Source organism: Vidua chalybeata, chromosome 2 (assembly GCF_026979565.1).
Source record: "Vidua chalybeata isolate OUT-0048 chromosome 2, bVidCha1 merged haplotype, whole genome shotgun sequence".
Taxonomy (NCBI): Eukaryota; Metazoa; Chordata; class Aves; order Passeriformes; family Viduidae; genus Vidua; species Vidua chalybeata.
In genome coordinates, this window is record NC_071531.1 from 18,067,854 (window position 1) to 18,083,410 (window position 15,557).

General features: G+C 40.3%; 1 protein-coding gene across 5 annotated transcripts; it reads right to left on the reverse strand.

Moving 5' to 3' along the window:
• Nucleotides 1-3,006: 3,006 nt before the first annotated feature.
• On the reverse strand, nucleotides 3,007-12,450 carry RAB9A (RAB9A, member RAS oncogene family). Of its 5 annotated transcripts, none has more exons than XM_053934565.1 (3): nucleotides 12,289-12,364; nucleotides 8,953-9,040; nucleotides 3,007-4,310 (listed from the first exon to the last, which is right to left on the reverse strand). In XM_053934565.1, exons 2-3 carry the CDS (start codon nucleotides 8,964-8,966, stop codon nucleotides 3,671-3,673), a joined length of 654 nt encoding a protein of 217 aa, XP_053790540.1. In that variant the 5' UTR covers nucleotides 8,967-9,040; nucleotides 12,289-12,364; the 3' UTR covers nucleotides 3,007-3,670. The 5 variants fall into 5 exon arrangements, with proteins under 5 accessions (XP_053790540.1, XP_053790541.1, XP_053790543.1 ...); XM_053934566.1 differs by having other exon boundaries at nucleotides 12,272-12,356; XM_053934568.1 differs by lacking the exon at nucleotides 8,953-9,040 and having other exon boundaries at nucleotides 12,289-12,450.
• Nucleotides 12,451-15,557: the final 3,107 nt, after the last annotated feature.

Here is a 15,557-nt window from a genome sequence, read left to right on the forward strand (position 1 = left end):
GAAAAGGCTTGGCAAATATGAGGGATTAGTGCTAACAGTTTCTACTGCTTTTAGAAGCTACATTTTTTTAAAACTGCATTTGCTGCTGCAGTAGGACATTAAGTAAAATGAAAGCATTTTCTTTCTTGCCTGATTTCTGAAGGCAGTTAGCCAAATGGTGCCGGTTCTTATGCCTCCCCTACATCTTTCCCTTTTTCCTCTGAATATAGGAATTGTAGATGAGAAATGCAGACTCAGGTCCACCTAGGCTTTATGAAAACAGGTTGTTACTGGCCACAGGAATGGAAGAATTATGTCCTAACTTATCACCTTTGTCCTGGAGTTTGTGGTTCAGGAGCATTGTCTTGTGACAGAAATCTGAAGGCCTTGGCAAGGTAGCTGCAAGTTCTCTCTACATGGACAAATACTTGTTTATGCTTTAGTTTGTGACTTTTCACAGTCAGCTGAAAGACCGCTAGCTGAAGTGATGCATAAAAATTATCTTGTGGTCAACTAAAGTCACAAATCTGCTTTAGGCCTGAAGGCTGCAGTTCCAGCATGCTTGAGTGAACAGTTTCTCAGTGAAGAGACACCTCCTTTGCAAGGATTATGTTCCTACCCTCTCAGGGGCTTAAGAGTAAGAATTCAAAATAAAATCTGCTGCAGTACAAGAAAACAGAGATCATCTGCATTATGCAGTAAAGGCAATAAAAAGTTTATGAGTTAAAGGGACTAGAATTACCCTAAGTCATTCAAAAATCAAGCATAAGGAGATGAGAACATTAGCACAAGCTAGCATCAATCAACCTTAGTAACTCTGGGCTGGAAATGCAACTCAGACTCCACTTTCTACAAGGTTCTATTACTGTTTAGGTAACCTGTCAGGTGACTTAAAGTAAGATCCATTTGAGGTATGGAGCAGCTGTTAAAGCAGCTTATGTAAGCATTGATACAGTTTGTTGTGACATGAGCTGTCAGCTGTCCTAGGTAGCTTCTTCTGCCCCTTCCCATTCTGCTCTCTATCAAGCACAGCTTTCAGCAGTCCCATCAACCTGCCACAACAGTAGGTTTTTTTTCTTCATTTTAAAGGACACGTGGAACTTTGCATACATGTTACACAGTATGCTCTGTCAATCTACTGCTAACAGGACCCTGTAATATTTGAGGTGTGTTAGCTCTTGAAACAAATCAGTGAATTGAAACATAGGCCACAAATGCCTACCTTACACCCATACAGAATGATACCTAGCTTTTACAAAGTATGAAATTAATGTTTGTTATTAAGCATTATCATTTTATACCTGTCACCTATAACTGCTTGTCAAAAGATTTTTGATTCTATAGGCACTCAGTAGTTTCTCTCTGAGACCAATTCCTGACCTAAAACCTAATTCCTATACTGTCTTATTTCCTACAACATGTACGCACCTGTTTATCTTTACTGGGCACTTTTGTGATTAGTGTACAGTTGTGGTACAGCAGCTCCCAGGGCATGAGTAATACACTTCTATGGGATTATGTTTTAACTTCATTAAACCTACTTCTGATGATGTTACATGGAAAGGGGACAGATGGGAAAACACAGATGCCTGCACAGAAGAAAGACCACAGTGGTTCTCATCCTTCATTTTTCCCTTTTAGCAATCTTACTTGAATGATACTATTATCTATAGTATCTAGTCACAGTATCTTCAGCTCTTGTTTTGTTTCAACCTTAATCTCTGCTGAAATGAATGTTAAACAAAGTTTAAGTAGTAAGGTAGTAGCTTTACAACAATTTCATGTCACTAGCTTAGGAGCCCATAACACAAGCAAGCAATCTTAATTTCTAAAGCTTTTTGCTCTCTCATCCTAAGATTAGGAGGAATTTAGCTAAGATTTTCTTCACAGATCTTTTCATTCATTGACTAGAAATTAAACGTAAGTAGCAGTTCAACCTATATTTAACTGCTCGGGGATTGAAGTTTAAAACACAGTTCTGTTGGTATAGATGCAGGACTGCAAGAATGAATGAATCAGACTTAGGAATGCACAAAAGATAAAAAGATGGACGTTTTAAGCAGGAGTAGCAGATCGACAGACTAAAGTTACCCTGGACAGGTTCAAGCAAGAATAAAATACAACCAGAAAAGTGTACTAAGAGCAACAAGAAGGGTTTGTTTTTGCAAGCTTTACTTCCAAATAATTACACCTGGGACAGATTAAGTAGATACTTTTAAGATAAAGTGCTTGCTGGTAATGTACTCTCAAGAAAGGCTTTTCCATTGAAACAAAAAGTTTCTGTACAGAAAGCAGTTGTTTAATGAATAACATGGCCTGTCCTGCAGCATCAGACTTCCTCTCTCAGACCACATGCACATGTGTGCCTGTTAGCAGTCAATTACAGAAGCAATCGCCAGTGCACTAGCAATTTTGCTATTGCAAGGACAGTGGTTATTCTGAGAGCCAATACTGAACAATTTCACATATAAGTATTCTACCACTTAAACTGCACCTGAAAGCCTCAAAAACACCTGTAGTTTCTCTGCCTGACTGCAAAAAACTGTCCAACAAATACAGAATTTGTTCTGGTTCATAATTACGAAATGAGTTCAGTAATATAAAAGTCATTATCTCTTAAAGGTACAAATCCATATCCTAAAACAGCAATTTTAATAATGATCAAATTCAGCTCAAACACTATCTATAGTTATATACCTGTATTAGGGCTGAAAGCTGTCAAATCTACTCTAAGTCAAGAGCTTCCTGAGTTCTCTACGTATTGCCAATCCTTAATATCACAGTGCAGATATTACTGGTAAACACATTTATAGCTCAGGTTAACAGGAACAAGAAGTTTGGAATTTCTAAGGATATACACAAGGAGTTTTCCTTAAAAATTTGTCACAATGTGGATCCTTTCAAGTGCTATTAAAGCTGACTGAATAAAGCATTTCTTTTTCAAAAAATGGTTATGCTTCAGTTACCCAGATTTCTCACCTTATTGATCAGAAACATGCTAGAATGGACTTAAGGCAAGGACACACATTAATTTTAAAAATGATAAGTATTTTGCATTAAATCACTGAAAAAAATAGTGCAGCATTAAAATAGTATTTGGGGAAAAATGGACATTAAATACGTAGGAAATTCACTTCCTACTTACAAACCTACACAATTTACAGCAACATTAGGCAATTAGAAGATGTGGATGTAATTTATATTAACTTACAATAACCACATTAGAGATTAAGTACCACTCACAGCAAAAGGAATGTAGTGAGACTGAAGTTTAATATCTAGCATTGTTAAGAAACTGATATCTAACAAAACAAAAGTGGAATGCCGATTTCATAAAAATATACACATATAAAAGTATCTTTGTGCCTGAATTCCAGAACAGCTTCTCCAAAGTAGTGCTTCTAGAACCTTCAAGTTTTAATTATATTCAAAGTATTTATCATTTGAATAAAGTTGGCAAATTACATTCTTATATTATTTTCTTCCTTGATGTCTTCCTGAACAGAAAGCATCACTAATTCAATTAGGTCACTCATGAATGGAGATTTTTCTTTTTTTCCCCCATGAAAGCAGCAGAATATTACCATTTTAATATTAGAGTGAAACCCATTTGTTATTCTATCTACTACACCTTCTCCATTCTTTTATAGAGCAAGCTAGTCAACAGTAATTTGGCAAAACGAAATTTAAGTCAACAACAAGATGAGCTGGGCTTCGGTTTCCGATTAAGGTTTACTGTATCTGTTTGAATAAAGTGATCTGATCTATCTTCAGAGGCTAGAACTCTTCTAACAGCTTCTTCAAAGGCTGCTGCAACGTTAGTGGCATCTTTTGCACTGGTTTCAAAATAGGGATGGTTGCCATTATTCCTGCACCAGTCTTGGGCTTCTTCTGTAGACACTTGCCTTTCATCGATATCAACTTTGTTACCCAGTATCACAAATGGAAAACTTTCAGGCTCCTTGACATCTGCATAATAAATGAATTCTTTCTTCCAGTTGCTTAAGTTTTGGAAGCTTTGAGAGTCGTCCACACTGAAGGTTAGCAGGCAACAGTCAGAACCTCTATAGAAAGGAGTCCGCAAGCTCCGAAACCGTTCCTGACCTGCTGTGTCCCATATCTGCATTGTAACAAAATGTCCATCGACTTCCAACTCTTTATTTAAGAATTCCACACCTATTGTATGAAACAGCTGTGCATCGAACTTGTTGGTGACATATCTGTTCATGAGGGAACTCTTCCCAACTCCACCATCTCCTAGCAGTATTACTTTAAGGAGTGATGATTTTGCTGCCATTGTTACGGGAAAAGATCCTCCTGTTTTCCTAGACCTGTAAAGATTAAGGAAAATAGTTGTGAGCACCAAATTTTGCACTAGAATGTGTTTTAAATTCCACCAACATCAAATTTCATGTACAAAAACAGGACTCCACTAAACAGGTGAACTGTAGATACACTCCGGTACTCTTACACTCAAGAATATCAAATTTAAGAGGTGTCTCTTCCACAGACTGCAGTCTGCATCTAAGCAGTATGCTGCATAAATGATTAGTCTGTCACTTAGAACTATTTTAAACCCCCAAATACTTCAAACCACCCCCCTCTTTGTACTGAAGGGCTATCACATCACATTCAACAAGTGCTATAATTCATTTATGTTCACTGGAAAAGGTTCATGGGAAAAAGCAGAGCGAGAGAATTTTACAGAGCATGTGCCTTGAACTAGTCACTTCAGTGCTGTATTTTATTACCAAAGTTATTTTTTAAACCTTTCAAAGGACGAGGAATACAGTTACCTATGGAACAAATGCAAATGCTGTAATTTTATTTAGATGAGCATTCAATAGTTTATAGTTTACTCCTTGCAGAACAGCACTGATGAATGGAATACTATTAAAACCACCACAAAAGAAAATTTGCTGTTGCTACTTCAATGATAGTCAAAATGTCACATATTGAGCCCAAGCCTACAATGATAGTTCAGTTAGGAGGTGTCAACTTCCCGTAGTAAAACTGTCAAAAATTCTTGAAGTGCTAGTGAATAGTCTGGCTGCCAGCATGCGGATTGCAAATTAGTAACACCAAATAAGGCTTTTTAACTCTTAGACTTAAAAAGAAATTTTAAAAAAATCCTTTAGCACTAAAGTTGTTTGTTCATTAATGCTTTGTACCCAACCTTTGCCCTCGCAACTGTAGTGTCATCTAATACTGTAAAATGGTGTTTTAATTGCTTGGGAGTAAAGTTTCATGTTATCAAGCCCAAACTGAAGTTTCTGGGGAAGAACTTTATTCCTAAACCTGCCTGATTGGGCTTCAGCCCTAACAGGCTTCTCTGAAAATAGCATCTATTTAAAATGGAAATGGGTCATAAGTTGCCTAGTCCCTCTCTCTCTTTGAAGGAAGGAATGTGGTCTTGCTAGTTGTAATTAGCATTACTGGCATATACATCACCCACAGTGTGGCTGTAGAATTAGTACCTGATACAAGCTGGTGTGAGAGTCATGTGACTGTGCTGCCTTACAATCAAGGCCTACAGTAGGAGCAAGAAATTTCAGGAATTTTTTTTTATCAGTACTTTCCATCTTTGAATATTTACTTGCTAGACACAATCTACAGTAAGACAGAAGAAGTAGTTTGAAGCCTCAACACAAAAAAAAAGTCAAAATACAAGGAACTGACTGCTTCCATTAAAAATTTTTTCAGAGCAAGTAATTTAATTCATTCAGACTGCATAATTGACAGCAATATTTATAAAACCTTAATTCTGTACAGGTTTGTATGATAATAAACTTCTTAGAAGCTACAATAAGATAGTTCATTTACCCTTCAGAGAGCTACAGGATAATGGCTTTGTCTCAGGTTATGAACATACATTTTAGTGCATGTGAAAAGCCTCATTAGAGTCACTGGACTACTTGCGTAAGAGTTGCAGGTTTATGCTTAACTCTGAAAATGGTCCAGTGTAATTATTTATGTCTCCAGTTCCTACATCAATAGATAGGAACTGCTTCTTAATAAATAATGCTTTTGTGGGAACACAGGGTACTGAATGTTCTCCTGTTCTTCCCTACCACTGCAGAGAACAAGTTATAATTTATTTTTCCAGTCCTGCAGAAATCGGAAGTTCCATGGAAGACACAATGTGCATAAATAACCGGCTTAAGTAGTTCTGACTCGTACTATGCACTCGTTTCTTTAGCATCTGCATTTTTATCAATGGCAGTTATTATCATGAAATTGTCCACAAGGCCACATTTTAAACAAAATACATGTAAGGAAAGTGTTAACAGTATCTACTGTTTTGTGCATCTAGAACCTGCTAAGTTAATTTGCACAATTTCAACTATGTGGGCCATTCCAGTGAGGTCTAAGAGACTGATGACCATAAAGTTAGTTTTACTGGGCAGACAATTACAGACCAACCACGAACTATCAAAAGTGAACCAAACTGGTCCTTTCAAACAAAAGCTACAGAAAGAGCCTTCCGTGATGTTGCAGGCAATGTTGCTTTTCAGGACATTCAGTTTCCACAGCTGCCATGCTAGGCTAGAATTAAGTTTCTGTAAAGTTTTTAATCCAAAATAATGGAATATATGTTCCATCATTTAAATAGATGCTGACAAGCTGCATCTGAAGCACCAAAGAAGCATGTCTGAAAATATTAAGTATTTTTGTTTGAAAGCAGCTAAAACTTTATACATTTACAGGTTTATTACTGCATAAGGGACTCATCTGCAGCCACACTGATAATGTGATTTAGAGTATCTGATGAATCAGAGTCGTATTTTTCAGGACAGCAGACTGCTGCATTTATTTTCTGATTGTGCATCTTTAAATAAGTTAAGATTTTTAAAGAACTCAATTTTTGTAACTGTTTTTTCTAAAGTTATGAAGCCTTAACACTCCAAGAAATAATACAATGATAAAATACTTTAGACACTACAAGAATTAATGTCATTTCTCCTATTATAAAATTTATCTGTATAATGTGAGTTTTGACAGTGTTTTTGGAAGGGATGGTTAACATACAATATGATGTTTCTGAAGACTTACTACCTTAATTTTTCAGTTTAAATCATCATTCATCATCTGAAAACAAAACAAAAGCTTAATTCCTAATGTGCACCTGATTGTTTTACCCAGCATCAGGAATTACAAGACAGTATAGAATTATATGTAACTGTTTGCTCCAGCTATTTCTTAGTGAGCTACACAATTAACATAAAAGTAATCTCAACCTAGTAGACAAAGAGCCTGTAACAAGAATAATTTTCCTCATGTTCTTCAAGCATTTCAATATTCAAAGAAAGTCAGAGCAAAGAAATAAAAAGCAGCCCCACTCTGGTTAATTTTGATAGCCATTTCTGAATTGCTTCCCCTAACTTAAAAGGATTACAGTGCTTAAATCACTGACTTCAATATTCCTGTTAAAAGCAGGGAACGTTTTCTACTAAATGTAATTTATAACATGGTCATATACCATAACACAAAAAAGTAAATTTATTGTTACCTTTCAGGATGTCCCTTTTAAACAGTAAAATGAATTGCAAGTCAAATATTTCCACTATCAGTCCAAATATTTGCTGTCACAACAAAAGACAAACAGCTAAGCAACCTCAGAAAAATCAATTTGTATTACAAAATCCAGTCATACAAAGCTTAATGAAATACCACTGCCTTGTCCAGTCTATCCATCTAGATTGTCTCACTTCCATATGTCAGCTTAATACCTGTCTTTATTTTGAGTGCAAAGACCTCTCTTGCTTAGGTACTGAGGGCAGCACTCAAAGAAAAGTAAGATTTTTGTTCTAGAAAACCATAGCAGCAACTCATGTGAACTCAAGTGTAGGAATTTGTCCTTTTTTCCTGTAAAAATAATTTCATAGATTAAGGAGGACCCGCTCACACCAGTGTACCGAAGGCTGAAGACAAATGCTAACTCAAGTTCTATGGGATAAACAGTGCTAGGCAACACAGTAACTTCACTGCATCTATAATGTCAGCAAGCTGCAAACCCCATGTAAACTATTAAGGCAATTGGACCTATTTACAGTTTCATTTTTCCCATGCTGATACCAGCCACTGCAGCACACCATTAAAAACCCAAACAAAAAAACACACACAGCAACTGAAATCTCACCTCCACTCCCAATTTTTAATAGGGCATCAAAACCTGGACCTATTGTAATACCACCACTGAACTGCCTTAGCAATTTTGAAGCAACAGATTTAAGGGACACTTCTAATTTCCAGACAACTGCTTCTCCACTTGTATTTATTTTCTAACTTGGAAACAGGCAAGAAAATTTGTTTCAGTTATCACTGTCATTCAGTGGTCACTGGTGAACCACCTGCTATACAAAACCAAGACTAAAGCTAAAGGTTTTCTTGAGGATATGTAATACACTGTTCTTTAAGTGAAGCTGTTAAACATAAAACAGACTCAAGTTTGTTCCCATCATGTAACTAATCATGTTTACTTACAACCTAGTAAGTAAGGGCCCATCTTTGATTTAAGAAAACACACTAAAGTTATGGACAAGCAGAATTAGCAGTTCTACGAGCATAACACTGACCATGTTTCACAACTTCCTAGCCTCAAATTTACACATATAAGCACATCCATTTCAGCTTATCCACAATTTTATTTACTAAGTCATCGTATTTTGTTAAGCCACTGGTATAAAATTAGAAGTTTTAAAAGGCACACCACTGCAAGTATTTTGACTGAAAAAAATACTTGCCTTTCAATAGAAATGTAAACTCCCTCCCTCATTAGTAGTTGGGTTTTTTCACACAAACAAAGCATTTGACAATAATTGCCAGGCTAGCATAGAGAACGCAGTTTGTCAGTTACATTCAAAGAATGACATTAATTGCTTCTCTGTGAAAGGTCTGAAAAGAAGTCCCAAGAACTACAAGAGCTGCAGCAGAAAGGGCAGGATCCAAAACTACATAGTTTTCAACACTTACTGTTTGTGGAGCATTTACATTTCTCAGCCCTCAATCACTACAGTGGTTAAACTTGTTGCCTATAGCAGATCTGCAAGTTTCCAAAAATCTGAAAAGAAAGGACAGAAGCACATTTTCTCACTTTTCTCCCCTTAGTCAATCCTTGTTCTTGTATTTGGGAGCTAGTGGTTTATACCCTGCTCAATTAAGTGGCACAAGAATGCTTTTTTACTGCATAAGAGGCCACAAGCATGTTTGACCTTGAAAGGCTTCTTTCTCAATTCAAACAAAAACAACCAGATATGAAGCCAAGATGCTACAGGCTTTGTACTCTCGAACGTGTTACAAGCAGAGACATTAGTCAGCCTCCAAACTGACCCTCCCCTCCATGGGGCACTGACGTAAGAGCTGTGGATCAGGAACACCCCTTTACTGACAGTCACTTGTCAGCTGCCTCAAAGCCCTTCAGTCAAACAGCTCGACCTACCAAAGTCCTAATCTCCTCCCAAGTCTTCCTTCCTGTATCTGTGATTTCACCACTGCACTGTGAAGATAACCTGTCAGCAAATTATTAAACACGTATCCAAAAGAAAACACAGACTATTTGAAATTGCCTCTAGTTGTAAGCAGCCTTGATCTAACACCAGAATATCACTAGAATTGACTTGTAATTTCTTCTATGAACCCAACCCAAAATGAACTGTCATTCAGCTGTTGCCACTTATTTGGATACCAAAAAAGTTTTATTTGGGGGTTTCTTTGTAAGGTTGTTTTTGACTCCTTTGAAGCTCAGAATTCTAGTTCAAACATGGCATGACTCAGGACTATGGAAAGAACCAGTGGCCAAGGGAAGGGATCCTGAAGTTCACATACCTCTTGGATCATTAAATAATTTCAGTACCTATTGCCAGAATCACTTCATTTATTCTAACTTCTAGCTAGACACAAAGTCAATTAGCAAAATTTGTCAGGAGAAATACCTACATTTATATCTCTCCCAGTTTTAATCTTGCATAAGCCTAACCTTCACCTCCAACCTCATTCGCCAAATTCAAGTAGAATGAGCAAACTTATTTGTTCTGATTTAATCAGAGTTGACATTTCTCAGCAGTTCACAGTTAAACATCTTCCAGCTTAGATATTCTATTATTTTCAGCCAACTTCAAAACACCCTTCAGTGCTGCTGCTCCTGGTCCAACACTGCTAACAATGCCTGAGCTATTTGACATTCTCCTTGCAACCTACTTCTCTATTACTGCTTCCACTCTTTCAATAACTTATCCAACAATAATTTCTGCCCAAATGTTCTCATCCTTCTACCTTGCATTAGTTTCCCTTTTCCTTCAGGGAATCTTAGTAATAGCAGCCTCTATTGGTTCAAGGCTACCTTGTACATTCCTATTCTTCCCAGTGTAACTCTTGTGATGAAAGCCCATCCCTAAGGCATTAAGTGGGTTACACTGTACCAGGCTAACACACTTGTCTGCTCTGCTCAGAATGAAAACAAAAACAAAACACAGAGGAGAATGAACACTATTAAAAAAAAAAACAAAACAAAACAAAAAACAATAAACCTTAAGGACTTCTTACAAGCCTTTTTGCTGGGAAGTTTTTATTCATTGTGAAATGTTTATGTAAAATTCCAAACCTAAGGAGCTGGAAGATCTGTTTCTCATAATTTATTACCAAATAGACACAAAATAAAACAAAACTTGAAATCTAAATATCTTATTTGACCCTCTGCAATTCTTTTTTTACACATATTTTCAATTTAAGGAAACTGATGGTGTTTGAGCACTCAAAAGTAAAACAAGGACTGCTAGAGCAGGTTTTTTTTGTTTTGTTTTTTGCTTTTTTTTTATACACATTGTCTCTTTTTAGCTTTATGGAAAAGGCTTTACTAAATTTAAGACAGCAAAGTCAGCTCCATACAACCTGAATGAAGACAGAGAAAAGTAACAGTTCATTATAAATTTGATGTTGGTATGAAACACAGATAGAGCTGTACCATCCTTTGGTTAGGTTTCTCTGAAAATAAAAGTGCTAAGAAAAAAATGTTTTGGGTATGTGTGCTCTCCCTCCAGTCTACCATTACAGCTTGTTACCTTCAAAACTACTAAAAGTAATGGAAAAACACTCTGAAAAAAAAAAAAAAAAACAAAAAAAAACCCAGTCACGCACAGCCACCCTTTGCTCTAAAAAAAGCTAGCACTGACAACTTCAGTGTTGCACAACACATTAAAAGTAAAGACAAATAAAACCCACATGCTTATTTAGTGTAGCTGTAAATTATTATGGACAAGAAGGAAAACAACATGTAGGATGGGAGGCTGCATGACAGCTATCTCCAGACAAGCATTTCAATTCCTGGACAAAACTTAGCCAAGTTCCTTACTTAACTGTCCCACCCAAGTTAATAAAACTTAAATGCTCTCCATGTTTCTAGTTCTATGTAACCTTGCTATAAAGGCACTAATGGAGATTTTTAAAAACTATTTTTCTTGCACTATCCTGTTATCCACTAAATTGTTTTGAAGAAGTTATATGTAACACGGCTTTACTTACACCGAGAGCAGCCCCTTAACCTCCCAGACGTAAGGGATTCGCAGTCCTGGCCCATCCCCACCCCTGAGCCCGCAGAGCCACCTGCCGCCGCTGGGAACTCCCCCGGCCCGGCACAGGGCCTGAGCCGAGTGTCTGCTTCAAAAAAGAAGAACTGAAACCCAGGGCGCGCTGGGCAGGCGGCCCCGCTCCAGCACAGAATCCACTGGGTTGGAAGAGACCTCTGAGATCACCGAGACCAACCCATGGCCAAACACCACCCTGTGAACCAGCCACGGCACTGAGTGCCACGTCCAGTCTTTCCTTAAACACCTCCAGGGACGGTGAGTCCACTCCACCCTGGGCAGCCCGTTCCAAGCACAGAGCAACGAGAAAAAGGAGATAAAAGGAGCTTTAATACTTCCTCTGCTCCCAGTCTGAAACGTGTTGAGGACACAGATACGAAGCCGAGTTTCACCCTGACAGACCAGTGATCTCTCCCAGACGTGAGGAAGAGCTCCGGGGTCGGCGACCGGCCACACGCCAGCTGGAGCCGCTTCCCAAAGGAGCCACCGCCTGCCCCGGAGTCACGGGATCCCGGATCACGCCACATTCCCCGCCACCCGCACCGGCTCTGGGGAGCGCCCGGGACCCCTTCCCACCGCGGGCCCGGCCGGGGCTGCCCTCCCGCTCCCTGGAGGCTGCGCCAGGGAACACCGGGGAGCGCGCCTGGGATCTCGGACAGCGGCGGGGGAGCGAGCGGGGAACGCGCCAACAAGGGAAAGGAAAATAACGCAACCTGACTCGGCTACAGACCGCGGGAAGGGAACTGCCGCCGCTCCCGGGCGCGCTGGGGAGGCTGAGCCCTGCCCGCGGGAAGGAGCTGGGACTGCAGCCGCTCCTGCCGCCGGTGCCGGTGCCGGTCCCGGGCTGCGCCACCGCCGCCGGGCGCTGCGGAAGGAACGAACATGGCGGACAGGCCGGGGGCGGGACCGGGCACCACGTGACCTAGCCCCGCCCACCGGGCAGAGGCCACGCCCCGGCGGGACCGGGGGGAGTCGCTCAGCCCGGAGCTGCGGGAACAGCGGGAACAGCGGGAACAGCGGGAGAGCCGGCAACGGGAGAGACTGTGCCCACAGCCGAACCAGGGCCGGAAAGGCCCATCGAGGGCCATCTCTCAGCGATCACTACCGTGCGCCGTCTGAGAGCGCTCCGCCGGAGAAGATAACACTTTTACTTGCTCTAGAATGCCCTGCATTAAGCCCTAAAATGCCTTTATGAAGTATTTGCCGGTCAGAGTTATTTATTAAAGGCAGTAGTCTCACCGTGCTCCACACTAAGGGCTCCAGGTATGCCAACTCACAATTGTAAAGCAGCTTCACTTTACATGTAGAAACATTTCATGTGTCAATGAAGGAATTCATTGAAATACAAAGTACGCTATTTTTTAAAAGTAGACAGGCACTTTTTTTCCTGTACTAATTCAGAATAACACCAGCTTGACTGTTAAAACAAGATCACAGGGAAAAAAGCTAAAGGAGACAGTGATAAGAGTCTTTTCTATGCTCTTACAACCTCCTCATGAGGGCAAAATATAATTAAAATGAAAAAAACCCAAAAAACTAAAGAGGTTCCCATACCATCAGGAGGAACAGGTGATGACAGGCATAAGTACACCCATTTGCTCAAGCAGTTATCACATGCTTCTGATCATAAGGCAGATGCAACCAGACTGGAATTGCCACTTGTAGAGTTGTCTTGTTTTGGATCAGACATCAACATGGCCCAAGGAATGGAAAACAAGATCTCAGTATCATCAAAAGGAGATATCTTCTACTAACAGGAACAGGATTAAAGGCAGGCCATGCTAGAGGCAAATCAGATGATACCAGACCCATTTTTATCTAACAAAGCTGGATTTCAAAATTTTTTAAGTGCTTTTTTCCTGGAATCTACTTTCATCCAATTCTAGAATAAAATACAAGCAAGTACTGTAGGGGTATGAAAGTGGACTTTAAATTATGATAACTCTAAGGTATATAAGTTCTGATCAGTTATAAATCATTTTATGATTTATAAAGAAAAAGCTGCATTTAGAAGTGGAGGAAATAATTACTCTGTTTTGCACTTAATACCTTTTGGGGAGAAGCTACCATGTTTTTGTTTTGAAACAACAACTGGATTTTGTTTTGAAACACATTGGATACATGTGAGGAAATTTAGAATTGCAGGATAGTTTGGCTTGGAAGTGATCTTTAAAGGTCATCTAGTCCAATCACCCTGCAATGAGCAGGGACATCTTCAACTAGACCAGATTGCTCAGAGCCCTGCCACCATCAATCTGGGCAACCTGTTACAAGGTTTCATCACCCTTGTTGTAAAAAACCAATTCCTAGCCGGAATATAGTCAGTCTGTCCAGTCTGGATCTATGCTCCTTTCTCATCCTACTGAACAGGCCCTGCTAAGAAATCTGTCCCCATCTTTCATATAAGCCCCTTTTCAGGTCTTGGAAGGCTTCAATGAGGTCTTCACAGTCTTCTCCAGGTTGAAGCACCCTAGCTGTCTCCTTTCCCCATAGAAGAGGTGCTCCAGCCCTCTGATCATCTTAGTGGCCTCCTCTGGACCTATTCCAACAGGTCCATGTCCTTCCTGTGCTGGAGAGCCCAAAGCTGGATGCAGCTCTGCAGGTGGAATCTCATGAGCACAAAGTACAGGAGCAGAATCACCTCCCTCAACCTGCTGCCCACGCTGCTTTTGATTCTTTCTGGGCTGCAATTTCACATTGCCAGCTCATGTCCAGCTTCTCATCCACCAGCACCTCCAAGTCCTTCTTCTCAGGGCTGTTCTCAATCCATTCAACTCCCAGCCTGTATTGACACCAGGGGTTGCCCTGACCCCGGTACAGCATCTTGTACTTGGCCTCATTGATCCTCACGAGGATCCACTTGAACTCAGTTCTTCAGCTTGTCCAGATACCTCATTTTTTCAAGTTCTATTTAGAAACAAAATTCTTGAACCGCTCAGGTAAGATGTATTTTTTTTCCTTTACATGGGAACATATAAGAAAATAGAAAAGAACCGTGGTGTAACCATGATTACTATGCTCATTATTTTATAGGCACAATGGAGCATTGTAGGCTACTCTCATGGTTAATACACATGCACGACTGCTTGAGGATCAGGAACTGAAGGCCCTTTTCCTTGTGTCCACTCTGTTACATACCATGTATGTAACAAACACAACAGCTGCTACAGAACAACACAAATTGTAGAACAAATAATGCCTCTGATAGGGCTGATCACATGAAGCACATCTGCCAGTCCTGAGGTCAGACAGAAGAACATGCCCAGTTAGGACGCAGTTTGAAACAAGTACACCAAAATCACTCCTGTTTAAATTCTGCAGACAGTCAGGGTCCCTACGGAGGCTGCTGTGGGGCTGCCCCTGTCTGAGGCCACTGTTTGACCATCCCAGTGGGGGTGAGCGGGGCTGGGGCAGTGCTGGTGGGGGCAGCTGCTTCAGAATCCCACTGCCAGCAAGAGCCCCATTTTGGCTCACTGTACAAGCCTGGTGGCCCCGTTCCTGCGCCCCACCTGGTGCACCAATCTCCATCCGACAGCACGTCCCCAGACTTGCCCGGTTCTCACTGGAGTTTTGGCAGACAATTGTCACCAGACCTGCCTTGCTCTTGCTTGGGTGCTGCCAGACAGTGGCCCTTACAACTGAAGCCACTGTCCCTGCATGCCTTGTCACCCACCATCCTCCCCTGGCTTGCCTCCCCCTGTGCAGCAACCCACCCTTGCTGCTCCCTTGCATGCACCTTCATCTGAAAGCTGACTTTGCACTTTAAAGGATGTTGTTCACAGAGATGTATTCATGTTGTTATGCTATGTCAGAGAGAACAGCACAAAAAAACATCCAATGGCAAATAAAGGGCAACTTTTTTTTGTGAATAGGAGGAAGTTCTGTATTAGCAAAGCTCTCTTATAATAAAAGCTTGTGAATAATACTTTTTACTATCTGTAGCTGGCAAGGAGACTATGTCCCATCCTGGCAAGAGATGACATGGCCTCAGTAAAACAT